General features: G+C 31.7%; 2 protein-coding genes and 1 long non-coding RNA gene across 3 annotated transcripts in view; 1 reads left to right on the top strand and 2 right to left on the bottom strand.

Annotated features, from left to right (window-relative positions):
- Window positions 1-24,169, top strand: part of LOC6642187 (angiotensin-converting enzyme) — a 58,551-nt gene that overhangs the window by 17,883 nt on the left and 16,499 nt on the right. The window lies entirely within an intron of this gene.
- Window positions 4,385-5,277, bottom strand: LOC111518564. Its single transcript, XR_002724000.2, has 2 exons — window positions 5,047-5,277; window positions 4,385-4,979 (listed from the first exon to the last, which is right to left on the bottom strand). It is a non-coding gene; the product is annotated as an uncharacterized LOC111518564 (long non-coding RNA).
- On the bottom strand, window positions 8,360-10,643 carry LOC6642189 (MAGE-like protein 2). Its single transcript, XM_002064743.4, has 2 exons — window positions 10,624-10,643; window positions 8,360-9,570 (listed from the first exon to the last, which is right to left on the bottom strand). The coding sequence occupies exons 1-2, from the start codon at window positions 10,633-10,635 to the stop codon at window positions 8,722-8,724; spliced, it is 861 nt and encodes a 286-aa protein (XP_002064779.1). The 5' UTR covers window positions 10,636-10,643; the 3' UTR covers window positions 8,360-8,721.

Genomic DNA, 24,169 nt, shown 5'->3' with positions numbered 1-24,169 from the left:
AAATTGCGTAAATTGAATAAACATTATGCTATGTCGGGTACCTATTACTCCGGACTAGGTTTTCCTTTTCTTTTTTTTTTGCATTTTACTGTATACTCACATTTTGTAGATCTATTTTTGGTTGTTGGCTTGGTGAGTTTCATTTCAGCCGCACTCAGGCGTAGATTAAGTTGTCTTGGACAGCCAAAAGCCCAAAAGCCGAGTGCTGCTAGAAGAGTTAACAGATAAAAAACTTTAAAACTATTTAAGAAATATTAGTTAAGAAAGCTTTTTATATTACGTACATAAAACGCGTTTTAAAATTGAGTTTACTTTCATTTAGTTATGTAAGGGGTAATGAAACATTTTCTTTTATTACTTCTTTAATAGCTTGTTCTTATTAGGAATTCTACTTAATATATGGGATTTATATAGTTTTTTTCTATTAATGAAAGTGAGCAAAAGAAGTAGCAGAAGGAGCAACTAGTGTATTACTTATATAGTTAACAGTTCCTTTTTTACAAAATTAATTTAATTTCTTGCATGAAAAAATGTTCGTAGTTTAGTCTATAGAAATCTGACGAATGGATACTGATATAGAGTAAAGTCCTTTATATTTCGAGAATAAAAGATCATTCTGCTCTATCTATTAAGCGAATTTTGATGTGTTGGTCTTAAGCCAACTTAAAGATCAAAAATAATTTAACTCCAGTTATCAAACTCAAAAATGTATAGATTGATCAGCTTATAATATTTATCCAGCTTAAATATAACCTTATATAGATAAACTGTTGCATTTTTATTCCATTTTAAGAAACAAACTTCTTAAACACACTTCGCTTTATTCAAAAAATATAGAGCGAAGCGTAATTAGGCAGCACTTAAATTGTTGGTAAATTAACAAAAGTCAGCACAAAAACTAAACAAATCAACTAGCTCTTGCTTAACTACCCAGTAGATATATTTACTATGCATGGCCTTTTGAATAAAGCGAATTCTGATGAGTGAAGTGAAAATCAAAGTAAATAATCTTATTTTAAATTACATAATAGGCATTTAAGAATAACCATATATTAGGTCAATATACCATATATTTTCATGCCGTATCAAATTGAACGTCAATCAAAATGTCTACAGGTTTCCTATATTTCAAATCATGCAAAAGCAAAAACCTGATAGACCAAAAAAGACTTCCTTTTCGGTGGTTTTTGTTTGGTTTTTGTTTAACGTAAACAAACTAAAAGAAAATTAGTGTACATATACGCATTAAAAATGCATAAAGCAAAAGCAAAAATTAAGAGAAATACAAATAAAAAAGTGACCGAAGAAAGAAAACGATTTCGTAAACATTTACGGAAACTGTGCGCCAAAGAAGTCAATAAATAGGGAATTTTGACTTAGAAGACTTATGTCATACTTAATTATGTGGACCATTGATTTTAATTAATATCAAAAAGGATAGTAGCTTAATGTAAGGTAAATACTTTAATTTTCATTGATATCGATTACATTATAAAGCTAGAGATGTTGTAAAAATTTCCATTATTATTAAGAAAATTAGATCAGAAAAGAAAGTGATATTAAATTCAACAACAATTTAGAGAGAAAGAGAGAGAGAGAGGGAGAGAGAAAGAGAGAGAAAACAATTTATCGGTAAATTAACTAGCTAATGATCAATCTGGCGCTCTATAAAAAAAAACGCATTTATTTTTGTTAGCCATAAATACTTCCTTCCTTTCTTCCTATATGGCAAACTATTTGCCAAATTGAATATACCTCAATTTTTGTTTGTAAGACCATAATGAGTTATAAATAAAAAGAAAAAAAGTGGCTTATAATTAAATCAAATAAAATGGCAAACTTGATATGTTAAATTTTTTTTTCGGCAAAACTGAAGTAAAGTTACCAGGAGAGAAAACTTTTAAAGTGAAATATGTTAATTAGTTCACGTATAAGGAAAACTCTCAATCTCTGACATATGTTCGCCCGATTCTATGATAATTCCACAGTTTATTTTCCTCTGGCTGGTTTTTTTTTGGCAAACTCTTGCAACATTTGATTTTTCTTTTATTTCTCTTTCGTTTGCAAAAGAAATTGCAAGTCAATTACGGCTTAGGCGGTGGCGGCGGCGCCATGACGCAATTGTTGGCAACATGTGGCATGACGGCGTCGACTTCGACGTGGGCAACAGCAATAGGTAAAACAACAACAACAACAACAACAACTACGACGGCGGCGACGGGTATGACGACGTCATCATAGCAATATCGCTAATTGATTGCCTCTGCTTACCTCTTTTTTTTTTTTCTTGTTGTATGTAGTTGCATTCACTTTGTGGGCTTTTATTTTTTTGGGTCGCTCCATTCTCCATTGCCACATGCCACACACACTGACACACACACACACACACACACACACTCAAAGGGGGACACACTCGATCTGTGTTGTCCGTTGGCTACATTAGGACAAGATCAATGTTGTGGCCTGCTATGTCAGTGTGTGTTGCCCAATATTCAACAGGTTCTCGTTAAACAGAAAAAGCAACCAAAAAACGAAAGACTTAAGCAACGAACTTGAAACGCCCATCAGCTGTTTTGGAGTTAAGTTTTCCTTTATGATTACGTTTGTCATTGCAATTAATTGATATATTATGCTAAAAACCTTTTTACAATTTCGATTAATGCATTGCATAATTTACATATGTGTAATTTATTAAACTGGATTAATTTTTGGCATATGAAGTACACGAAAATATATACAAATATTTATCGCTGAAAACTTTAATTGATTTTGACCACAAATGGCAACTGCTGGGATTGCTGACTCTCTCTCATTCATAATAATTATCACAAGTCAATAAATATGTGTTTTCTCATCGTAAGAGTCATTAATCATATAACTTTAACCGTAAATATAAAATAAATATAAGAAATCTTTTGAGATTTTATTGACCATTGTGAGCTGGACAAGTTATTATGAGAAGCAAGTCAACCCTAATATTCTATAGATATACCAAAGTTTTGCGTAGATAGTTAAAAAATAGGCAATAAGACACAAGATTCTTCTGTTCCATATGCTGTTTCGGTTATTATCAATTAACTTTAATATTATTCTGTAAAAAAAAATTCAGCTAAGAGCTCAATCACATTGAAGTCTAAACGAGATTTTGTTTTTGAAAGGAATCTATTGGACCGTCTCAATGTTTGTCGTTTTCTTTCCAAATATTACAATTGGCACAGTCGGTTACTCTTTTCCAAAAGATTGAAGCGAGCAGTTTAAAACTCAACACATTTAATAAAGGAGAAGCAAATCACAATTTAATACTGAGAAGCTAATTATTTAATAAAAATTTGCTTAGTAAACGATATTACTGCATTCCTAATACATATTATAATAATGTTGACTTACTTATCAGCGAATTCTGTTTATTTCAATAAGTGTATATACAGTGGTGGTCAGTAGGTTTAGCACCTTTTTACTTTTTGAACTTTGAATTTGATTTTCTCGGCTCCCAAGAAATTATATTTATAATTATATTTAGATGATGACCCGTAATTATTGTCATGTCAGCTTTTGCCGTTTTTTTTACAGGTGCGTTTGAACAAAAAGCCCCCACCCAATAATCGGTCAATAGTTTAGCCCAGTGTCTCCAACATCTTTATTACTATATGTAGACATGCGTATTCTTTAAAGAAGTTGTAGATCTAGGCAATCTAAGATATACTGCATACCAAAAATGTTCATTTTAACCACAATATTTATTTTGGGGCCCATCGAAATTTCTGTTTTTTGTATGTAATTGTTGAGGTCTCTTGGTTTGACGCCGTTTTACGATACCAATTTGAACTAAATAACTTTTTCCTTAATCTAATTATGAAAGTATATTGAATTTCCCGTCAAATGATACATGTTTCATAAAAATCCGACAAAAATTAGATATGATTTAACGCCACTGTATTTGCACGTATTTTCCATGCCCCCAAATACCGAATGACGTAATTTAATCAAATAATGTATACAGTGGACCCTACGTTAATGAACACAATTTGTTTTAGCTTATTGTTCCTCATTCAAAACGTACGTTTAGGAACTAAATTTCATGCAATGGAATACCAAGAAATGCTAAAAAGGTCACACTGGACAGCATGGGATTTCCCTGTTCCGTTGTAAAACACAGACAGAAATTTTACATGCAATTAAAATTTTTAACTGTTTTGTTGGGCGTTATACGAAACTTTTTTTACCCAACAACTAAGTTCTTCGTGCTCAATGTTCGAGGTTTACTAGAAACGGGAGTGCGCTGTACTTATACTGTACTTTGGCTTTATCAAGGGGCTTTTATTAAGAGAAATAATAAAAATAAACCAGATATTGGGAGAGCAAAACTTACTTATAAAAACATTACTTGCATAAGTCTGAGCGGATGATAAGAAAACAATTTATTCGGTCAGCAGGAATTTAAAAGTAAACTGATAAGAGCTCGCTTAAACATAGGGTATTTTTGCCATTTATGTTAGCATTTTCGGGTTTTCTTATTCAGAAATACATACATATTTAATTGATGTACTTTATATATACTTTTAAATGCCTAAAGTTTATTTTTTTAAGAACCTTGTTTAATCGAGATATATGGGTGGCTCATTTACATAGTAATGGTGATTTAATGCCCGAATGCGTCTGTTTTTGAACCAAATTACGATTGTTATTGGTGAAACTAAAAGAACACCACATAAAAATCCATATAATATATATTGAAAAACAAATGTAACGGCTTGTTTGCTCGACCTATCGGCTCCCATTATTTTATTTGGAACTGTGTCCAAAATGACGTCACTCTCTGTGGACGAAATTTCCGGGGAAAAGAAACTCTCTGTGGTTGAGCTCAGTGATTCTGTTGAACTTTCAGTTGTGGTTTCCTCAATTACGCAAAAATTACTGCCATCATCGGTTTTCTTATAGCCTTCACAACAAACTTCACGAATTTCGTCCTTAGTTTTGGTCTATGATTAAAAAAAATATTACTTATAAGAGTTTCTTTTTGTTTCATTGATTTATCAAATATCTTACCACATTTACAATTTCTCCTTTAATATGTAGTTTCTGAAAATATTCACCAGTTTTACCATATGCTTCCAATGGCATCTCAATTTCTTCTGTGTATTCAATTGAAAATGTTCTATTACACAGATTTGTTTCTGTATTTATCAGGGCTAAGGCAAATTTCATTATTAATGTAATTCTTATTATGAAATTGATCATTTTGTTGGCTTGGCTTTTTTAATGCGCTGACACTTTTCTGATGGGCAAACGAAACCGAACTAAAACTGATATTCAGAGCAATTATTCGTTAGGTTCCGATGTAATAATTTTCTTTCTACTGAGATAAGTACTAAAATAAAACTTCTGTAAATCACAAGTATTAGTCATCTCATACATATGAAATTCATACTATGCATATACAATGTATACAATTTATAACAAAAGAATTGAGATTAAATATGAATTCCAAATAAATTGTATTAATATATTCATTTTTGTAACATTTCTTTAGTCTAGAAATATATATATATTATTTTGTTTAAGGTTGCTTTCCTCCATATGTGTTAATTATTGTTTAATAAAGATCTCAATCTTTGCTTTAAAAAATATAATTTATTTGTGGTGGATAAGTAATGTAATCGTTAGATTACAACCCCTTTGAAAGGTTTGCTTCATTTAGTTGTAATTTCTAAGTAGTTGTAGCGTTTTACCATTACAATTCTACAGGGCCTTAGTTAAATTTACTTATGATTGAACTTAGTAGTTCCTGTAGTTTTTTTTTTTTTTCGTTTTTTGATGGATTCGAAACCTTTGGCATTAGAAAATTGGTTTTGTGCAAGGTTTAAAATAATTTGTTAGTTCCAAATGTAGAAATTTGTTGCAATACATTCTCATTTTACAGTATACTTATATAGGATTTTATTTTTAGTTTCTTTTATTTATAATCTTTTCTTGAATTCAAAATAATAATCATTTAATGTTTATTTTGTAATATTAATCGAATCGAAAACATTATTCATGCTAAATATAAATATTAATTACCTGTTTTGTTAATGCAAAAATATATTTGTCAACATATTTTCATTTATTACTATAGGAAAGCAAAGAATTTGAAATATAAGTACAATTACTTAATGTAAGATTCAAAATGAATCTATATTATTTTTAAATTGAAGACATCTTTTTGCTTTTCTTATAATTCTCTCTGCATCGTAACAAAATATTTATCATTTGAAGCCACTTCATAGGAAACCTTACGGTTATGTAGTACAAAAATTATATATACCAAAAGAACTATAATTATTATAATTGGTATGACCAAAAGCACATAAAATAATGTTGATGATGTTTCTTCGGCTTTTTCGCCCTTTGTTGACGCTTCTTTCTTTGCCAATTTCGATGACAATTTCGATGACGATTCTGTGGACGATATTGTGGACGATCCTGAGACAATCGTAGTTGGTTTATAAAATACTGTTGATGATGTTTCATTGGCCCTTTCGCCCTTTGTTGATAGTTCTTTTGCAAATTCCGATGACGATTCTGTGGACGATTCTGTTGACGTTTCTGTCAACGCTTCTGTGGACAATTCTGTTGACGATTCTGTCAACGCTTCTGTGGACGATTCTGTTGACGATTCTGTTTCAGTTGTACTTGAACTTCCGTATTCAGTTGTCTCCGTATTCAATATGCTTGTTTGGGTGGACGTTTCGGTTGGAATTGGTGTTGACGTAGTTTCTACGGATGTTGTGTGAATTCCATTGATCTGTATTCAATTATTTAAATTTGAATGAAATGAGCTTCGAAAATTGCACTTTTAGAATGTACACTCACTACAAACAGGATAAGAAGAAACTGTAGAAATATATTAGCCATTTTTTGTGATTTGAACTCTCCCCGGTGACGGTTTAATTTTAACTAAAATTGATAAGCATGAGTTAAATGTATATGTTAATAGCTGTGGTTAATATTTGATAAAGGCTGCTGCTTAATAGCTTATGAATCGTCATTGCACAGTGGTTCCGAAATATATGATTACTTTGTGTTAGAGGTTGAACATTTTGCTATGGGTATAAATGATTTTTGATATTTTTACTGTGGGGTATTTTGCCATCTGACTCTGTTTCTATTAAAATACGTTGTATGTTTGCATGCTTTTAGGCTTGTTTTTTTCAATTCATTGGACACTTCTCCTTGTAAAATATTTTAAAAAATTTGTAGTGGTTGAATGCAATTGAAATCATATTTAGGTCAACCAAATGTCTTTAATATACAAATAAAAGTCGTTTTGGAAATATCGATCATGCTACGACAAAACTTTTGTCAAAAATATTATCAAAATTAGCTTGGAAATCGGGCTTAACGAGATCGCTTTTTACAGACTTGGCTGTTTTGCGTTAATTGTCTTTTTTTTAAATAAATATTTAACTTCAATTTTTATAAAATTTTTTGATCGTAATAATTTCGACTTTCAAGCTCAAACAATTGCCTGTTTTTAGGCTTAAGTTATGAATAGTCGTTGCCTACTTTTTGCAAATAATTTTTCTAAAACGAGCTTTAACATTCTTCTTATTGTAAGCTTATTTTTATTTATTTCGCCTGTCTCTATTTTATTTTAATAGTCTGCACAGAAGTCAGAATAACATCATTTATTATGCAATTAAAATTGCTGTCTCCTTAAAACATTGAAATCTACTTTGATATTATAGCGTTCCGAACATTCTGATTTTCACATTTTTTTTGTTCCGTGCTTTAAAATTTGCTTAAATATTAAACCAAATTGGCTAAAAAACTAGTAGGCTAGTTTGTACAGAAACATTGGACTAAGGAGGCAGGCAAATTACATTAAAAAGGTAAAATTTAGTACAACAATTCTTATGGAAGAGGCAGAGGTAAAAAGCTACAATTGGCTTATTACAGCAAACACATTTTTTTTTCTGCGTCCCAGATCTATCAACAAAGAGCCTGGGTGGTTGTCTCTCTGGTTGTCTCACCAAATGGTTGAGACAAATGAACCATTACTCGCCCATCCTGGGTATACACGAACAGACAGACATTCAATTATTTGGCTAGACCTTCTGCATTGTTAGAATAATTTAGAAATTTTGTTGTGGCTTTTGGTGCCCAGAGTAAAGTTCCGTTTTTCTAAAACTTTGTTAACAAAAGTAGATAGGAAAAAACAATTTTTTGAAACTATGTTCTAATAACAAATATTTTAAAAGACATAGACAATCCTATTTAATTTTAAATTACACTCTGAAATTCATCAACACCATAGAAAAAAACAAATGCAATAATGTGTGTTTTTTTTATAATTTTTTATATTTTTATTTACATTAAATATGTACAAAACATTTCATAGAAAAGAAATTTGACATGAAAAAGTCGAAGGAGCAAACTCGTTTTTGATTTTCTGTCTGGAACGAACTGTACACATGAAATGGGATAACGACTTTTCCGTGCGGGGGCAATTTCCCGACTTTCGATCGTTTTCCCTATTCAATAATTTTGCGGTTGGTATCACAAACTAAGAACTAAAGTTGTAAGTCGTTGATGGGTTTTCTTTTTGTTTTTTTTGTTTTTTGGGGGTGGGAAGGACAAAGAGAGGGAGCAAAATATAGGGAGGGGGAAACGGGATAATTTCGACTTGTGCTCGCTCACCTTCACCCGATTTCAATTCTCCCAAAGCAAAAGAAAATTTATCTACTTTTTGTGGAGGTAGCCACCATGGCCAGAAACACCGTAAGAAGAGATGGCTGGACCATATGAGATACCGTGTCCGGAGATGCCATGTCCAGAAATATCAATTCCGTGTCCGGAGATGCCATGTCCAGAGATTCCGTGGCTATAAATAGCAGGAGCAGCGGCCACGGTGTGGGTAACAGCCACAGCGGGTTTCACGTGGCTCTCAACATGAACTGGCACGGGAACGGCGACTTTGTATGGCACGGGATGATCCACCTGGACGGGCACCTTGTGGATGACGCGTTTCTCAACGGTGTAAGGGACGGGTTTCACCACTGGAACTGGGTATGGCTTCTCTACATGGACAGGGTATGGACGATCGACTGGGATCTTGACGGGCACTTTAACAATTTTCTCGACGGGGTAAGGCTGAGGAATCTCCACAGGGACCTTGATGATTTCCTTCACGGGCACATGGACGATTTTCTCGACTGGGTAGGGCTGGGGCACGGGCACTTTAACGGGGTATGTAACGGTTTTCTCAACTGGATAAGGCACATGACGCTCAACCTGGTAGGGCACCTGGACGGTCTTGATCACAGTGTTGGTGTGCACTTGAGTGGGCAGATGAGCGACAGCGGGAGCAGCCACAGCGTGACCAATGCCAACACCGATTCCTGATCCCAAAATGGCACCACCAGCCGATGGACCATAGCCATAACCCAGACCATGACCAATGCCGCGTTTCTCTTGCTTCTTCTCTGCTGTTGCGCTGGCTTCTGCCACGGGCTCGGCTGCCTTCTTAGGTGCGGCCTCTTCACTGGCACTGGCCACCAGCACGCACATGGCCAAAAGACCGAAAATGAGCTGCAAAATAGACAACAAAGACAACATCGAAATGAACCACTGGCCAAAAGTGGGTTAGAGCGTAGCTCAAGTTATATAATATGCCCCCTACCTCCCCTTAATACGAGACTTCCGTGTGTCCAAGACCATAATTTAAAAGACAAAAAATAATAATATATGACAATATTATGCAATGCCTAATGGAAAGTTAATTGCAATTAAGAGAGGGTGGGCAATGAGCCAAGTTCAATGGTTGGGCAAGTGTTGACCAAAATAATTGTGACATCACAGCTGCAATGCGGCGTATACTTGATGCAAAAGTTGTTTAAATTTTGCAATATATTCAGTATCTATTAAGTTAAATTCTTTTTAGATGTCCTTGCTGTAAGGATCTTAAATAATTTAGTTGCCAAATTTTACTTTATTTTTTACTTAATTGGATTCTAAAATTTGAAATATTAAATCTTAAGTCAGAACATTTTTAAATTTACCCAATATTACTTTTTATTTGTTTGACATTATAAAAGTTTCCTAAATATAAATATCGAAAGTCCTGTTTGCTCCAAATTATTTTAAAAAAATTAAATTATTTTTTCTCAGAGATGATAAATTCTCATAAAGGCAAACGATTTAATGGCCTATTTTGTTTTTAGAAGACAAAACCAAACAGACTTTAATATCGATTTAGGCAATAAATCTGATAACTCATATTTTATTCTGTACTTTAAATTAAAAACTGAAAAAATTCAGCATACATTTTTTTAACCCTTTCGAATTTACAATTAAATTCAAAGGATGCGACTGAAACTTTTTAAGATTGATATATAATTTGACACTAATTTGATTTCAAGGATATTTTGAGCCTATATAATTTTGACCTAAGTAAATCAGTTTTAAGAGAACAATTCTGAATTAAATATCACAATTACTGATAAAACTTTAATATTTTTTAATGACACTTCTTGAAACTTTTAAGTTCTTTCAGCACAATTATCTTTAACTATATATGAATACAGATTATGTATAGCAAGAATCACTTTAAGCACTTATAGATTGATATCGAACCGAACATACCATGGATTTCATTTTGCACTTCTGGTTTTTTTTTTAAGAGAGGGTTTCTTTTACTGTTGTGTGTGTCTCAACCAACCCGCAACAGTTAACTGAATAATTTTGCACAAACGCTGCGAGCTTTTATATGGCCACAGCCCCCGATGTGATGCTTTGATTGGGATTTTCTGCTACGCTGATCGCAGCAGCCCAAACAATGAGTTTAGACAAAAGCTCTCTCTCATCTCTTTTTCTCTCTGGTGGGTTTCTCTTGTTGGCTGATTCTCCTTTTTGGTCTCGTATGTGATGGAAAAGGAAATGCGGTTTGGTTAAGTAAAAGCTTTTCTGCTTGCCTTTCAGACTCACATGTACAGTGTTGGTGTATACGTGTGAGCTGGCCTTTGCTTTGTGTGCGTTCCTATCCATGTGAGCTACTGAATTATCCGAGTCGACAGACCTATACTTCAGCCATGGCAGTCTAAAGACTTTGAGTACTTTTAGATGACTCGCAATCAGTGCAATGTTTCATTGAATTATAGAAAAAAGTGCAAAATTAGCATTTGAAAGATTGAAAAACTTCGCGTTTTTTTGAAAGTGCAAAGAAATATATCGATAATAATTAAAATAAACTCGAAAATCAGATTCAGCCTTTAGAAATCTGAAAATTAATATAGTCTAAATTTTAAATGTGGAAAATTTATTACTAATATAAGTCTTTGAAACGTTTAAATAGTTTAGAAAAATATTATAATAAAAAAAGTAAAATAAACAAATTAAAAAAAAAAAACAATTTTTGAGCGTTTCAGTGCACATAGAAAGAAATTTATGAGAGTTTAATATGAGTTGTTTCGAAATTATGTATAAAAGAAAAAAATAATAAAAAAGTTTTTCAGAATTCAATAAAAATCTAAAAAATAATAAACAAATTTTGCAAAGTTCAATATAAAAATAAAAACTAAATTCATTATCATTTACAAAAAACAGACTTTAAATATTTTTACACACAAATTTGTTTAAACTTTTCAATTACGGAAATTTTAAAGTTAAATGGAAAATATATGAATTCTATTAAGTTTATAAATGATCAAACAAATGAATAGTTGATCCAAAGTATCGTACAAACAAAATAAATTGTGAATTACATATGTAAAACTCAAATTGCTTGAAAAGATATAATTAAAAAAAAAGTGAAAATATAATAACAAAGGGAAAAGTATCTAGGATTTTTTAACATGTCAAACTAAATATGCAAAGTTTGTCAGATATTAAAAATAAAAAATAGAAAAAAACATTTAAGCTCGCTCAACAAATTTGAATTCAATTTCTCAAACTTTTTACTTATGCTAACATCCTCTTTGTCCATTAAAAACGATTTCAATCTAAACAGTCTCAAACACCATTCGTGTTAAGGGGTCATAAATTATAATAAAAAGCCATTTAAATTTTTGTTCTGTCTTTTGTGTTCTTGCCCCTTTTGTTTAAGGAGATCGAGGGGACTTGGCTTTGTTGTAGTTGTTGTGGTTTGTCTTCTCGTTCAAACAATGCCATGCTTTATTTAAATCTCTGACAAAAAAGTATTAAAACATTATTTGTTAACCAGTAATTAACAAAACCAACCAGTCAACTTGTTCCAGATTTTGCATAAGTTAACAAAAACCAAAAAAAGAACGAACTAAAAAAACTTAATGCCACTTTTATTTGGACAAGTTCGATTTATTGGCAATGCCAAACATTTGTCATTTGCCATTTAATCGATTTTTTTTGCCCATTTGCTATGAATTGATTTTTTATATATATATATTTTATATAATGTAGTACAAGCAATCTCTAAATGCATTTGCTCTAGTTTGGGGTTTTTTTTTTTGCTCGAGATGCTTCGCATTTGTCAATTCAACGATGAACTTTGCAATCGATCTCAAATACCAAACATGTTTTAATGCCTAAGGAGTCGTGCAAATATGTTAAAAAGGTGCTTAATTTTCGTAGTTTTTTTTCCTCGAATTTTTATTTTGTTTTTTTGAGTATGTAACTAATTGCAGCTGAAAGACATTTGAGTTGAAATTTTTGATTGACTTGAATGGAAGCACTTTTAGAATGGACAGTTGATTATTTATTTTGGGAAAGGGGAAACGAAATATAGCCGTATTTTTTTCTGATGGCCTTCTTTAATGCTTTGACTTTAAATTGAAATTCAAATTTATTTTGCATTTGCGGGTGTTCAAAGTTTGTTAACGTTTTTAAAGCTATGTTAGTTGAGTATTCCATATTTAATCGAAAATCGTAAAATAAGTTTATATTCTATGTAAATGTAGACTTTATTTTTGTTTAGTTAATGATTGGAGAGGATTTTGTCTTTAAAGAACTCAATTGAAATATGTAAAGATTTCAAGTTATGAACCATAAAAAAATATTCTCCTTGCTTTAATTTGAGACAAGAAAAAAATAATAATTTACCTGTCACTACTTGGATTACATCTCCGTCTCTTAGATCCATATTAATTGAAAGGCATTTAAGCCTCTCGAATGTTTCCTGCATTCCAAAATAATAAGCCACTTGCAACTTGCAACGCTTCAATCTCGCATAAACCATAAACGAATACATTGCATGGCCATAAGTCAAATTCACATTAGCCGCAAGTTGCACAGTTGCCCAGTTGCATTATTGCAATGAATTTTTTGGTTAATTTTTTTTAGTTGGCTTTAGCTGCCGTATTGTCTACCCAAAAGAAAAAAAACTGTAAGTCAACTAACTGCTCGCCGATGATTCGATTCTGTGTTCAATCGTGACTGAACTTTTGATCTCAAACAGCGAATACTTACCTATGACTGAAGCCTTGATGGAGTAGGTGCAATGATTGAATGTATTGTCTCTCTCAACATATACATTTTGATGTGTATATGTGTGTGTGTGTGTGTATGTGTAATTTGACATTTTAATGTTGCATAGGAAATACTTGCCAATGGCCATGTAAATGGAACGTGTGAACAAAGAGCAAACCGCAAGCAATTCAAACAGAAGAGAACACACAAAAGCAAAGAAACAAAACAAAATCAAAGCCAAAAAAGCAACAAAATTAACTATAACAAAAATAAAGTAGAGAAAAAACGTTAGATTTATGAGTATTATTTGATTAAATTGTTCAATATAATGCCCCAGACATTATGCATTGTAATGTGAATGCATGAAGGCGAAGGTCGATCATCATCATGATCATCAACATCAACAGCATCCTCATCAGCTTAATCAGAAGCCAAGTCAAAGTTGAACTACATTTTGTCTTCTTTTTGTGGTTAAATGAAGAACAGATTACTTAATACCTGAACAATAAAATATGCAAAACTAAAAGCGATGAAAGACAAAAGATTCGAGCTTCAAGCTCAAGTTCAAGTTTATTGGAGTCGAGTTTCTTTTATTTCGTCTGTCAATTTTAGTTAATCGAGTCATTTTTTGTTGTTGTTGTTGTTTGGTTTTTACCTTTTGCATTTTTATGGTTTTTCTAGATCACTTTCATTTCGTAAACAATATGCAAAATAGATCGAAAAAAAAACAGCTGATGATGATAATGTGGATTTTAAAAGTTGAAAATGTTTACTATTCAGTTAATGCATCTTCGTTAGAATAGTTTATGCAAAATGTTTGAAAATGTTTAAATGGCTTAAGAAATAAAAGAAACCTATCAGCGTCATCGATAAAATTGAAGAAATCAACATAAAAAACTAACAAATTAATTAGCCCCCCCTCTATAAATACATACACACATAAATATGGCATAAACTATTGCACAAAATATATCGAGCTAGCCAAAAGGAAATTTGCATAAGATATGATCAGACGAAAGCTCTGATATGCGAATAGCCCCCCACCATTAGCCAATCTGAAGTTTTGACATTTGGCGCTCGATTCGCTTGTCGACTCACTGCCATCTACCTCCTGCCTAGTTAATTTATTTAATTAATGCTCTAAATGACTTTAAAGTGAACCAGTTCTAAAGACATACAAAAATCAAGCAAAAACACAGAAATTGGAGAAAAAGGCAAAAACAAAAAACAAGATTTTGCGTTTCTTGTTGTTGTTTTTTTGTTTCTAATGACTGGAGATCTCTATGTTTAGAAATTTTTTTGTTTTTGGTTTTTTTTTTAGTTGCTTATGGAAATATTTGAAAGGAGATATTATATAACTGACATAATGTTTGAGATAAAGAAATTTCCAAAGAAAAAGAATACAAAAATTAATATTATTTTAGCGAACTTTTTATACATTTAAATCAAAATAAGCCAAAAATGTTGATGTAATTAATAAAACATTTTAATTTTTAATATGGAATGGCAAAATTGTGCGATTATATTATTTTAAAATGAAATTCTGAGATTATAATTTTTAAAATAAAATTGAAACATTCTGATTATCGTAATGTTTTGTTTCATTTTCTTTCAAGTAATTAAAGTTTAGTGATCAAAGATTGTTGGACATCAATAATATGGAAATTTATTCTTGTGGTCTTTAATTGAAGTGTTATATTTATGATATGCAATATATTTATTTATTTAAATTTTAACAGGTACACAGAAATAGTTTTATTTTACATAGATTTAAAGCGTTATTATTGAACAGAAACTAAAAACAGGAAGATATTTTTGTTTTTTTTACGCAATTAACCAATCGTCCTCAAGAATAGTTTTAGTAAGTATGACTAAATGAACCATACGTAATGTATTATGCTTTGATTAAAATATTTGATCGATATTTCCCTAGAGATACTTTCCTATAAATTTAACTTATTCAAATGTTTTATAATCTGATCTTGTTAAGAAATGATCACAAGAGACACAAGAAATGTTTCATGATGATATTTGAAGCAAAATAAGAAAACAAGATTGTCTTCTATTTGTATAATTTTTTAAGAAATTTTTAATTCTCATTTATTTAGGCACTTAAACTGACATTGACGATTAATATTACATTATCTATAGATTTATCTGCAAATGAAAAGGTCGATGATACCGGATTCGAGCCCTATAGAACTAAAAATTTGCTATATAATACTAGACTAGTCTATTTGACTATTCCGATATTAAATCTATAATACATAAAGTGTATGGAATCAGAAGAGTGGAATTTATTTTGATGAACTTTCAGCTAGATCCCATAATTAATAATAACAAACACATTCAACTAAAAACGGAAACTGTGAAGGTAAAACTGCTCGTACACGCATTTTAATTGAACCACTTTTAGTTAGTACCTTAATAAGTAGATGTACTTTTTATTTAGTTACATATTGAGCCAAGGTCATTAAGTTATTCAGTTAATATCTCTTAAATGTATCAAATTTAACAGAAACTTAACTACTGAAGGCGACACAAATTTGACCCAAATTGTTGGGTTTAGTTTTTTTTTTTTGTTATAGTTGGGGCCAAGAAGTGGCAAAAGATTTTCTTTTTCTTCTTGGACTGTTGTTGTTGTTGTTGTTGTTATTGTTTGGAGCATTAACGATTTCGTGCTCGAGGTTGGAGGTAACTACAACTAACATTTGTCAATTGAAATGGCCAGAAAACTAAGAAGAAGAAGAAGAAATAGTAGTAGTAGATGGAGTATGAACAACAACTGCAGACAATCGTGCAAAACCTTCGACATTTAATTTTTTGTATATTTTTTTTCTGTTGTTGTTGTTGTTGTCGGTTAGGTCTGCACGTTTGGTTAGCAAAGAAAAGTCTTTACTAGGGGCTAGTAATTTTTGTTTTTGTTGTTGTGCTTAAATTTTGATAATTGCTCCACAGAAAGGTCACAATTTTTTTGATTTGTTTGCTTTGCTTTTGGTTGGGAATAGAGAGGGGGGCTCTTCATGGGGAAAAGGGCTACTGTTTTTATGACCTCAACACCCTCAACAATAACATAAACAACATACATTTTCACTGTAATATTTTGTTTTCTTGAAGGGGCAAAAATTATACATATTTCAGAGCTTAAACAATAGAGCAAACTGAAAATTGGTCTGTCTATTTGACATTTTCCATGTAATTGATCAAATGAACATTATTTTTGTGTTTTTTTGCAGGGAGGGTTTTTCCAACTATTATTGTTGTTGTTGTTGTAGTTGTCTCTTAGTCAGTTAGACCTTGAAGTTTGTATAGTCCGCCAACGCGGCTCGACTTTGAAGAGAACTTGAGTGCCTTAGGAAACAAATGGGAACGCCTCTAAGCACGCCTACTACTAACACCTAACTCTTGGTAATCAGATTTGAGTTTATGGCTTTTGGTCTGCAAATAACCATATTTTTGGTATATTTATGAACTCTTTTGTTGCCCAATTAGTAAACAGCAAATTCTTATTTGTGTGTATTTGAAGCTAAGAAGGAATTGCAATGTAGAATATAGTAGTGTAATGGCATACATGAACCATAAATTTATATGACAGGGTCAGGTATATGGTGTGCGATCCCGATAGATGTTAATGTTATATTTTTTCAAATATTTTTCTATCATTCTTTAATATATTAAGAAGTATATTACTATTATTAGCAACCACATACAAAACTGCGTTAGAAAAACATATGAAAAAAACTCATATAGTAAGGGAAACGATAATAAAAACTAAATAAATAATATAAATTTTGAGCTGGTGTGAAGAAAGAAGCAGATAGTTAAATTCAAAGACTTAAACTTCTTCGAAAAACATTAATGAATACTCAAAAATTAAAATTTAAATTAAAGTATACATACGTACATACATTTTATATCGTATATCCTAGTTTTTACTGGATTTTTTCTGTATAGTTTATAAGCTTAGGTAGATAAAAAATGGTAAAAGCGTTTATTGATATTGGTAAATATTAGATAGTTTTGTTATGCTCCTCATACAACTTTTCATTTTGTTTGGCTGATAGCATATAGATTTAAAAGAAAAAAAAATATGTTTCGTTTTTTTTTTTTTTAGCATTGGCGCATATTAATAACAATTAAATATATTAGCTTAATAATAAGCCACTGCATACGCAGATGACTGCATTTACGATTACGTAATTTTTTTTTTAGTATATGAATTCAAATTTTGAATTATGGCCACAAATTGCGAATCCTTTCACCTGCTACAATACGAAAAAAACAACAAAAAACAAAAGACTTAAGCAACGAACTCGATTTCCTTATTGAAAGTAAGTAACATAAAATAAAAGAAGGGGCGGATGAGATATTAAACAGGAGGCGCACCTCCGAAAAATTCTGCTTATCTATGATCAGGAGACTTCATAGATGGTCAACTACACCCTGGGCTGTGTTAATGGCCGCCTGCAGCTATGTCAATTGTGGCCAAGTAAAGGCAACGCCTTTTTTAGGGCAAAAACAGCAACAACAACAAAACATTACCTGCAATTGTAATTGGAAAATCTTGTGGAAAACATCTTTGCCAGCAACAACAAGAACAACAACAATAGCAATGGCAATACCAACAGTGCAGCAGGCAACAAACAACAGGCAAAAGCAGCAGCAGCAGCTTCCCAAATGTGGCCAACTGGTAGACTATAGCTTAAGTCCAGTTAACTTGGAGCCAACAGCTGCTGTTGCTTTTGCTGCTGCATTGAATAAGTTGCATAATTTTGTTTGCAAAGTTTTCTTCGATGCATTTTTTGTTGTTGTTTTTTTTTTTTTTTGGGGCATGTTGTTGTCGCTGGTTTGGAAGTCACCCAGTTAGTGTGTCACTAGTGGCATTTTGAAGTAGTTGCTGCTGCCATTGCTCTGTCTTGATATTTGTAATTTGTTGCATTTTCCACCAAGTCATGATATGAATTGAAATAATTTCAGTTAATTTTTTTCCATTGATTTGCCTTCCATGGGGCATGGCATGCTAGCAGCAGCCCTGGGCAAATGTCAGATTTTTCACATTTCGCTCTTTCTTGTTAGTTGTTTTTTTTGTGTTTTTTTTTTTTTGTTTTACCTTCTAATCTCATAAACAACTTGTTAGCTAATCAATATTCAAAACAAATTGATTCAACAACATTTTAGTTTTTAATGAGAGACATTAAACTCGAAAACTCATAACCCATCGGCTCGTGTTGGCTGTTAGAAGTTAATTTATGCTAAAATCTCTATCGATCGACATATGCACAACAATTTCTATCTAGTCTTAATTATGAAATATTTTCAAGTCTTGAAACTTTACAATTGCCGTTGGGTTTCATGTGAACGAAATTTGTGTTTTTTTTTATATTTTTCGGTTGCCACACAGACGACAGAAAAAATTAAAAAATTAATTCAAATGAATCTAACACTCTCACACTCTGCGAAAACTTGCACAAGCCAAAGAAAAGACAGAAAAGTAAAAAACAAAAAAAAAGAGACACAAAAGTCGAGCAAACGACATAATTCCCAGGCTCAGTTCTGTTTGATCTTATTGTTGTTGTTTTTTTTTTTTCTGTTTATATTTTTGCACTAATTGCTGACGAGAGTTGAACAATAGCCCAGGGCGGGCAAAAAAATGATTTATTTTATATTATTGCCAAATGCAAAATGTTTGTCTCAAGACTCAAACTTCCAAATTAAATAAAAATGTCATTTTGGAATGAATATTTAAATATGAAATATCATTTCAATTTTGCATGTCGTTTTTAATAATCGATATCAAATGAATATTCATTTGCCAAAAAATTTATAAGTAGAGCATACTAAAAAATAACTGGCATATTAATCATATTAATTAAATTGATCCCACACACAGCGATGTGTGAGTATCCCGTTTTATACCCTGTAGATTATGGAGGCAGTAGGCGTATTAGGTGCTTGAGGAGATGCATGAAGTAATTACTAAATGAATATTCTGGATAAACATCACAAATAAGAGCGAAGAATATCAAGTTAGTTTTTGCAATTTATTGTTGTTTGTCTTTGTTTTGATACAACTGGCACACTGTAAGGTAACCGAAAATTTGAAATTGATCTATTCATTTGCAAACAAATAAAGACTTTATATTAAAAAAAAAAAGAATGGCATTAAATATATCATCGATTAAGTAATGTGAAATTGAGAATAAGCCAATTTAGATACGTTACTGCCCTTTGGTGATTATGGGGAAGGATTATGAAGGAGTATTAAAAGGCCTTGTTTAAAAAATGATACAAATAATATATAGTTTATTAATTTAATATAGAATCTTTTATTAAATAGCATTTTAGTTTTGTATCAGATTCATTTTTAATTTATCGCAGTGTTGTCGTCAATATGAAGTGGTTATCGAGACCAATTCGTTCCAGCATCTTGTCCGTTAATCAAAAATTAATGTTAAATAAATTCATGCGTTCTAGGATGGAAAAAAAAATACACTTATTACATTTGAACTTTTAATTTCAATGCCAATATAATTATTTGAAGTTCAGCTTTTATTGAAAGTAAAATGGAACTTAAAGTGTTACAATACAAGAAACTAAATATGTAATAACGGAAGAAAATGTCTGAAACAAAATAAGAGTTTGGGAGAATTTTTTTTTCTTTAATTGGTAAAATGGTATATTCGAGATTTTATCTGGATTGTTGCTAATTAGAGAAATCAACCGTTTCTAGCTACTTGGTTCAACTTGTTTCAGTTTAGATTTAGATACAATATGAAGAGATATAGATACAATATAGGAAGAAAAAAACCCATTTTTCTAAATAGCTTTTGGTAATAAAACAAATTATGAACCGACGCAAAAGAAGTCTTTTATTATAATTGGTAGGTACCTATATAATTATCTAAAAGTTCTTTTTAGGTTGGGAAAATAATGAAATCGTTAATACATTTCAATGAGACAAATGTTTAAGCATTAAAAAAAAAACATTTTTATATACTTTTGAATTGAGTGCAATGAGTAGAATTTTTATAGACATTTATTTATAATACAGGGCATTAAAAGTGTTGTTACTAAAATTCAAGGTACATTATGTATGTGTTTTTCATTATTCGATCTTGTCGGATGCGATTTCTCTCTCCACCGGCAAATAAAGATTGCAACATGATCGTCGAATCTCGATGCGGCTCAAAGACAAAGACAGAGAGAACGAAAGAGTGAGAGAGAAGGAGATGGCAAACCAATTAAAAACAATATTTTCACGTTTTTGCAGTCGTTGAGGACGTACGCATATTTGTTGAAATTAATTAATTGCTACCAAAATGACAAAAGCAAATGGGAAAACTGAAAACGTATTTTCGCAATTCATTTCGCTTCGTTTCGTTTTTTTTTTTTTGTTATAAAAAAAACAAAATCCACATAGCGAAACTTTAGCTCTAATGAAGCTATTTTGGGGTTTTTTTTTGTTAGTTTGCTTGTCTTTTTTTTCTTCTTCTACTTACTCATTGCTTTGGAGGTCAGCGCCAACTTGTCCATCCAAAATTGTACTGAAATGCGTCTGCATCGTCGTCGCTGAATGTTGACGTTGTTGTCGTTCGATTGCGAAATGAATTTGGTTTAAAGCAAAATGCATGTCTGCCAAAAAAATAAAGAAAAAAAACTTTTGCACTAGTTTTCAACTTGAAACCAAAAAACGTAATCGAAGAAGAAGTAACGAAATACACACATTTGCTGCAAGTCAACTGAAGCGAACGAACAAATGTCTGTGGCAATCTGGAAGTCCCTAATGTGAGACCGCCCCCACGCCAACTGCCTTCTCAATAGCTTCCCCTCTTAGTTGTCCCCTTTATGCTCTTTCTGCTCATCCATCCATCCATCCATTCAACCAATATGAAACTGGTGTGCATGTGAGTGCCTTTGAGTTCTTCTTGTTTCTGCTTGATTTGACCAAACTGAAAACAGCTTCTGCTTTGGCTTTATTGCTTCTTGCAATTGAAGTCATTGACATGGCATAATGCTTACATATCGGACAAGTTGCAATTGAAATTAAATGTTACATTGGTTGACTCCACTTGCTGACCGCACTGCACTTCGTTATAGGTATGCAATAATAATTCAAAACAGTTCAACCAGATAAACATGTGAAAACTATTAAAAAGACTAACGTTAAAAAAGAGTTCAGTCGTATTTATCTGTAGTAAGATTTAAAATGGCTTTACCATTTTTATGTGTATATGACATAAGTCATCCACAAATTCAAGCAAAAGTTTAAAAAAGAAGTCTTTTTTATGAATTCTTCAGAGCACTTAAAATTCTCCTTAATAAATTATATATACATACATATTAAAATTTCTAATATTCCATTAAACAAAATCGATGCAACAATTAAGTTTATGGACTTAGGTTATCCAATAATTAAGTAAGCTGAAATAGGACTTTGTCAATGATATATTTAATTTTTAAAGAGTTAAATTCAACATCTGGTAATAAGTATGTGTTATGACAAATAGCTTATATAAATGCTCGGATAGTAAAAGACACTGAACATTTTTATGACAAGGCATTTTAACTGCTAATTCTCAGTCCAGAAGAAAATAAAGCAATATCAATATTTTCATGTATGGACGGAACCAGGGGACAAGTCTGGACGGTCTGGATACCCCCCAAAATATCGACATCGACATGTACTCATTTTTTTAAGTTTTTTTAACTGTCTGTAAGCTCCACTAAAGAATCTTCGAATTTGTCAGACAAATTTGATAAATTCTCAGATTGCTAAGTTCCCCCACTCGAAAATTACTACATTTTCTAACCCAATAATCTTAATTGATTTTAAAATTTCATGAATTCTATCTTAAGGTTGGAAGTTGTCCTTAACCCAAACCAAATTAATATTTAAGTTTTTTTCACTTTTCAAATTTTAATAAAATTTATCAAAATAAAAAAAATTTTTAAGTAAATAAATTTTCTAATGCTTAAAAGCATTGAGCATTGAGGTCATTAAAGAATATTGTTACCTTTTAGGGTTTTGTGTGAGCTATTAGTAGTAATTAAGTTATACCTATGATTAAACCAATTCAATCTTGAACCACATTCTTGTTGTATTGTATAAATATATTTTATTTTGTATTTTAATGCACACTAATTGGACCCTAACAACAAACTACATGGTTTTTTACAACAATCAAGTTTGATCAAGAGATCCGCTTGATAATTATAAAGACCAAGTGAATTGCATAACCCCCCCTAAAGAAAATCCAAATGCAAGTCCAATTCAAGTTAACACCTACAAGGAGAGCAAACAGCAAACGTCAAGAACACAAACACACACACACACATACTCATGATAAATCTTATAATTTGTTAAAAAATTATGATTATAAATAAATATGCATATGTGCAGTAGCCAACTGCATTTTGCCACGCCCACACTCACACACATACACATACATATGTGTTTATGTAGCAAATGCAGTGTCAGACGACCTTCAATGAAACTCGAAATAAATTCTTTGGCTTTGACTTTAAACTGGTTCTGTATAGAATCAGATCTTGAGGTAAATCTAAATCTTAAGTAGAAGAAAATTAAATCAAAGATCAACTTTAATTTTTTCTTATCGTATTAGAAAGTTGTTTTTTTGTTTTAGTTCCGTCAGCAGCAAATGGCTGGATCTGTCCTTGAAAACAAAGACAGGTCCGAGGGCTTTGGCCTCATAAAAGAATATATAAAAAAACATAAATCCAAACAAAAAACAAACATATACCATCGGGAGTTGGGCGAATCCCCCAAACATAGGCATAATTTGCTGTGAAACCGGTTTAAGGATCTTCGAACCAAATTCAAAAATGCAAAATAGCCCTAAATACTTAATTGATTCAATTCATCAAATACTTACATACAAGACGGCGCCGCTTTGCTTCGTGGGCAGGTATATTCGTTTTGGGCCTTGTAATGTAATTGTTAGAAAGAGTTAGGAAGTTTGATCAGCATCTCTATAATCGAAAATCTAGATATCCTTTTCATTCGGCTTACAGGTCCATGTCCAGCTGGAAATACTAATTAGTAAGATTTAGTTCATTAGTTTTTTAGCCTAATATTACATCGGCTTACCCATCATATGGCTAAAATGCTTTAACGAACTTGTTTTCTGAAAGGGTATATTAACTTCGTATTTAAATTTTGATTTTATCAAAAACGAGCCCTCTTATTTTATGAACCAATTAGTTGCTTAGAACTTAGTGATGAGCTGCAATTATTGTAAACCTTTTAATTTATTTATTTTTAATTTTGTTGTTGTTTTTATTTTTGAAAGTTGAAATTTAGGTATTTTAGGACCAGGAAAAACCCTGTGCTTCAGTTCATTCACTTTGCGTGCCATTGCTGTTGCTTCTCTTAAAAGTTATTAAAATTTACGATTGTCTTTTAAATGACGTTGTTTTTGACATCGTCTCTGAGGGAATGGAATTGGACTGAATTCGGGATTGGTGTGAAACAACCTTGCACGTGTCAGATGAATCTCTGATCGATGAGCAGGGCATCAGGGAGCTAATCTCTCACGCTGTAAGCTGGCACACATTTCCTTCCGTGTCTGGTATAAAACATTTTGACATATGCCAACTCTAGTGACTTGAAGGATTAAATGCAATGAGGGTAATTCTTTTGAAATGTTTGGTTTTTATGCACATATTAAATACTTTTTTAAAAACAAATGGAGGAGAGGAGAGAGGAGGCATTTACTTCATTATGATTTCA

The sequence above is a fragment of the Drosophila willistoni genome (assembly GCF_018902025.1).
Source record: "Drosophila willistoni isolate 14030-0811.24 chromosome 2R unlocalized genomic scaffold, UCI_dwil_1.1 Seg167, whole genome shotgun sequence".
Taxonomy (NCBI): Eukaryota; Metazoa; Arthropoda; class Insecta; order Diptera; family Drosophilidae; genus Drosophila; species Drosophila willistoni.
Note: the sequence above shows the minus strand (reverse complement) of the source record. Positions and strands in the feature narration are given on the sequence as shown.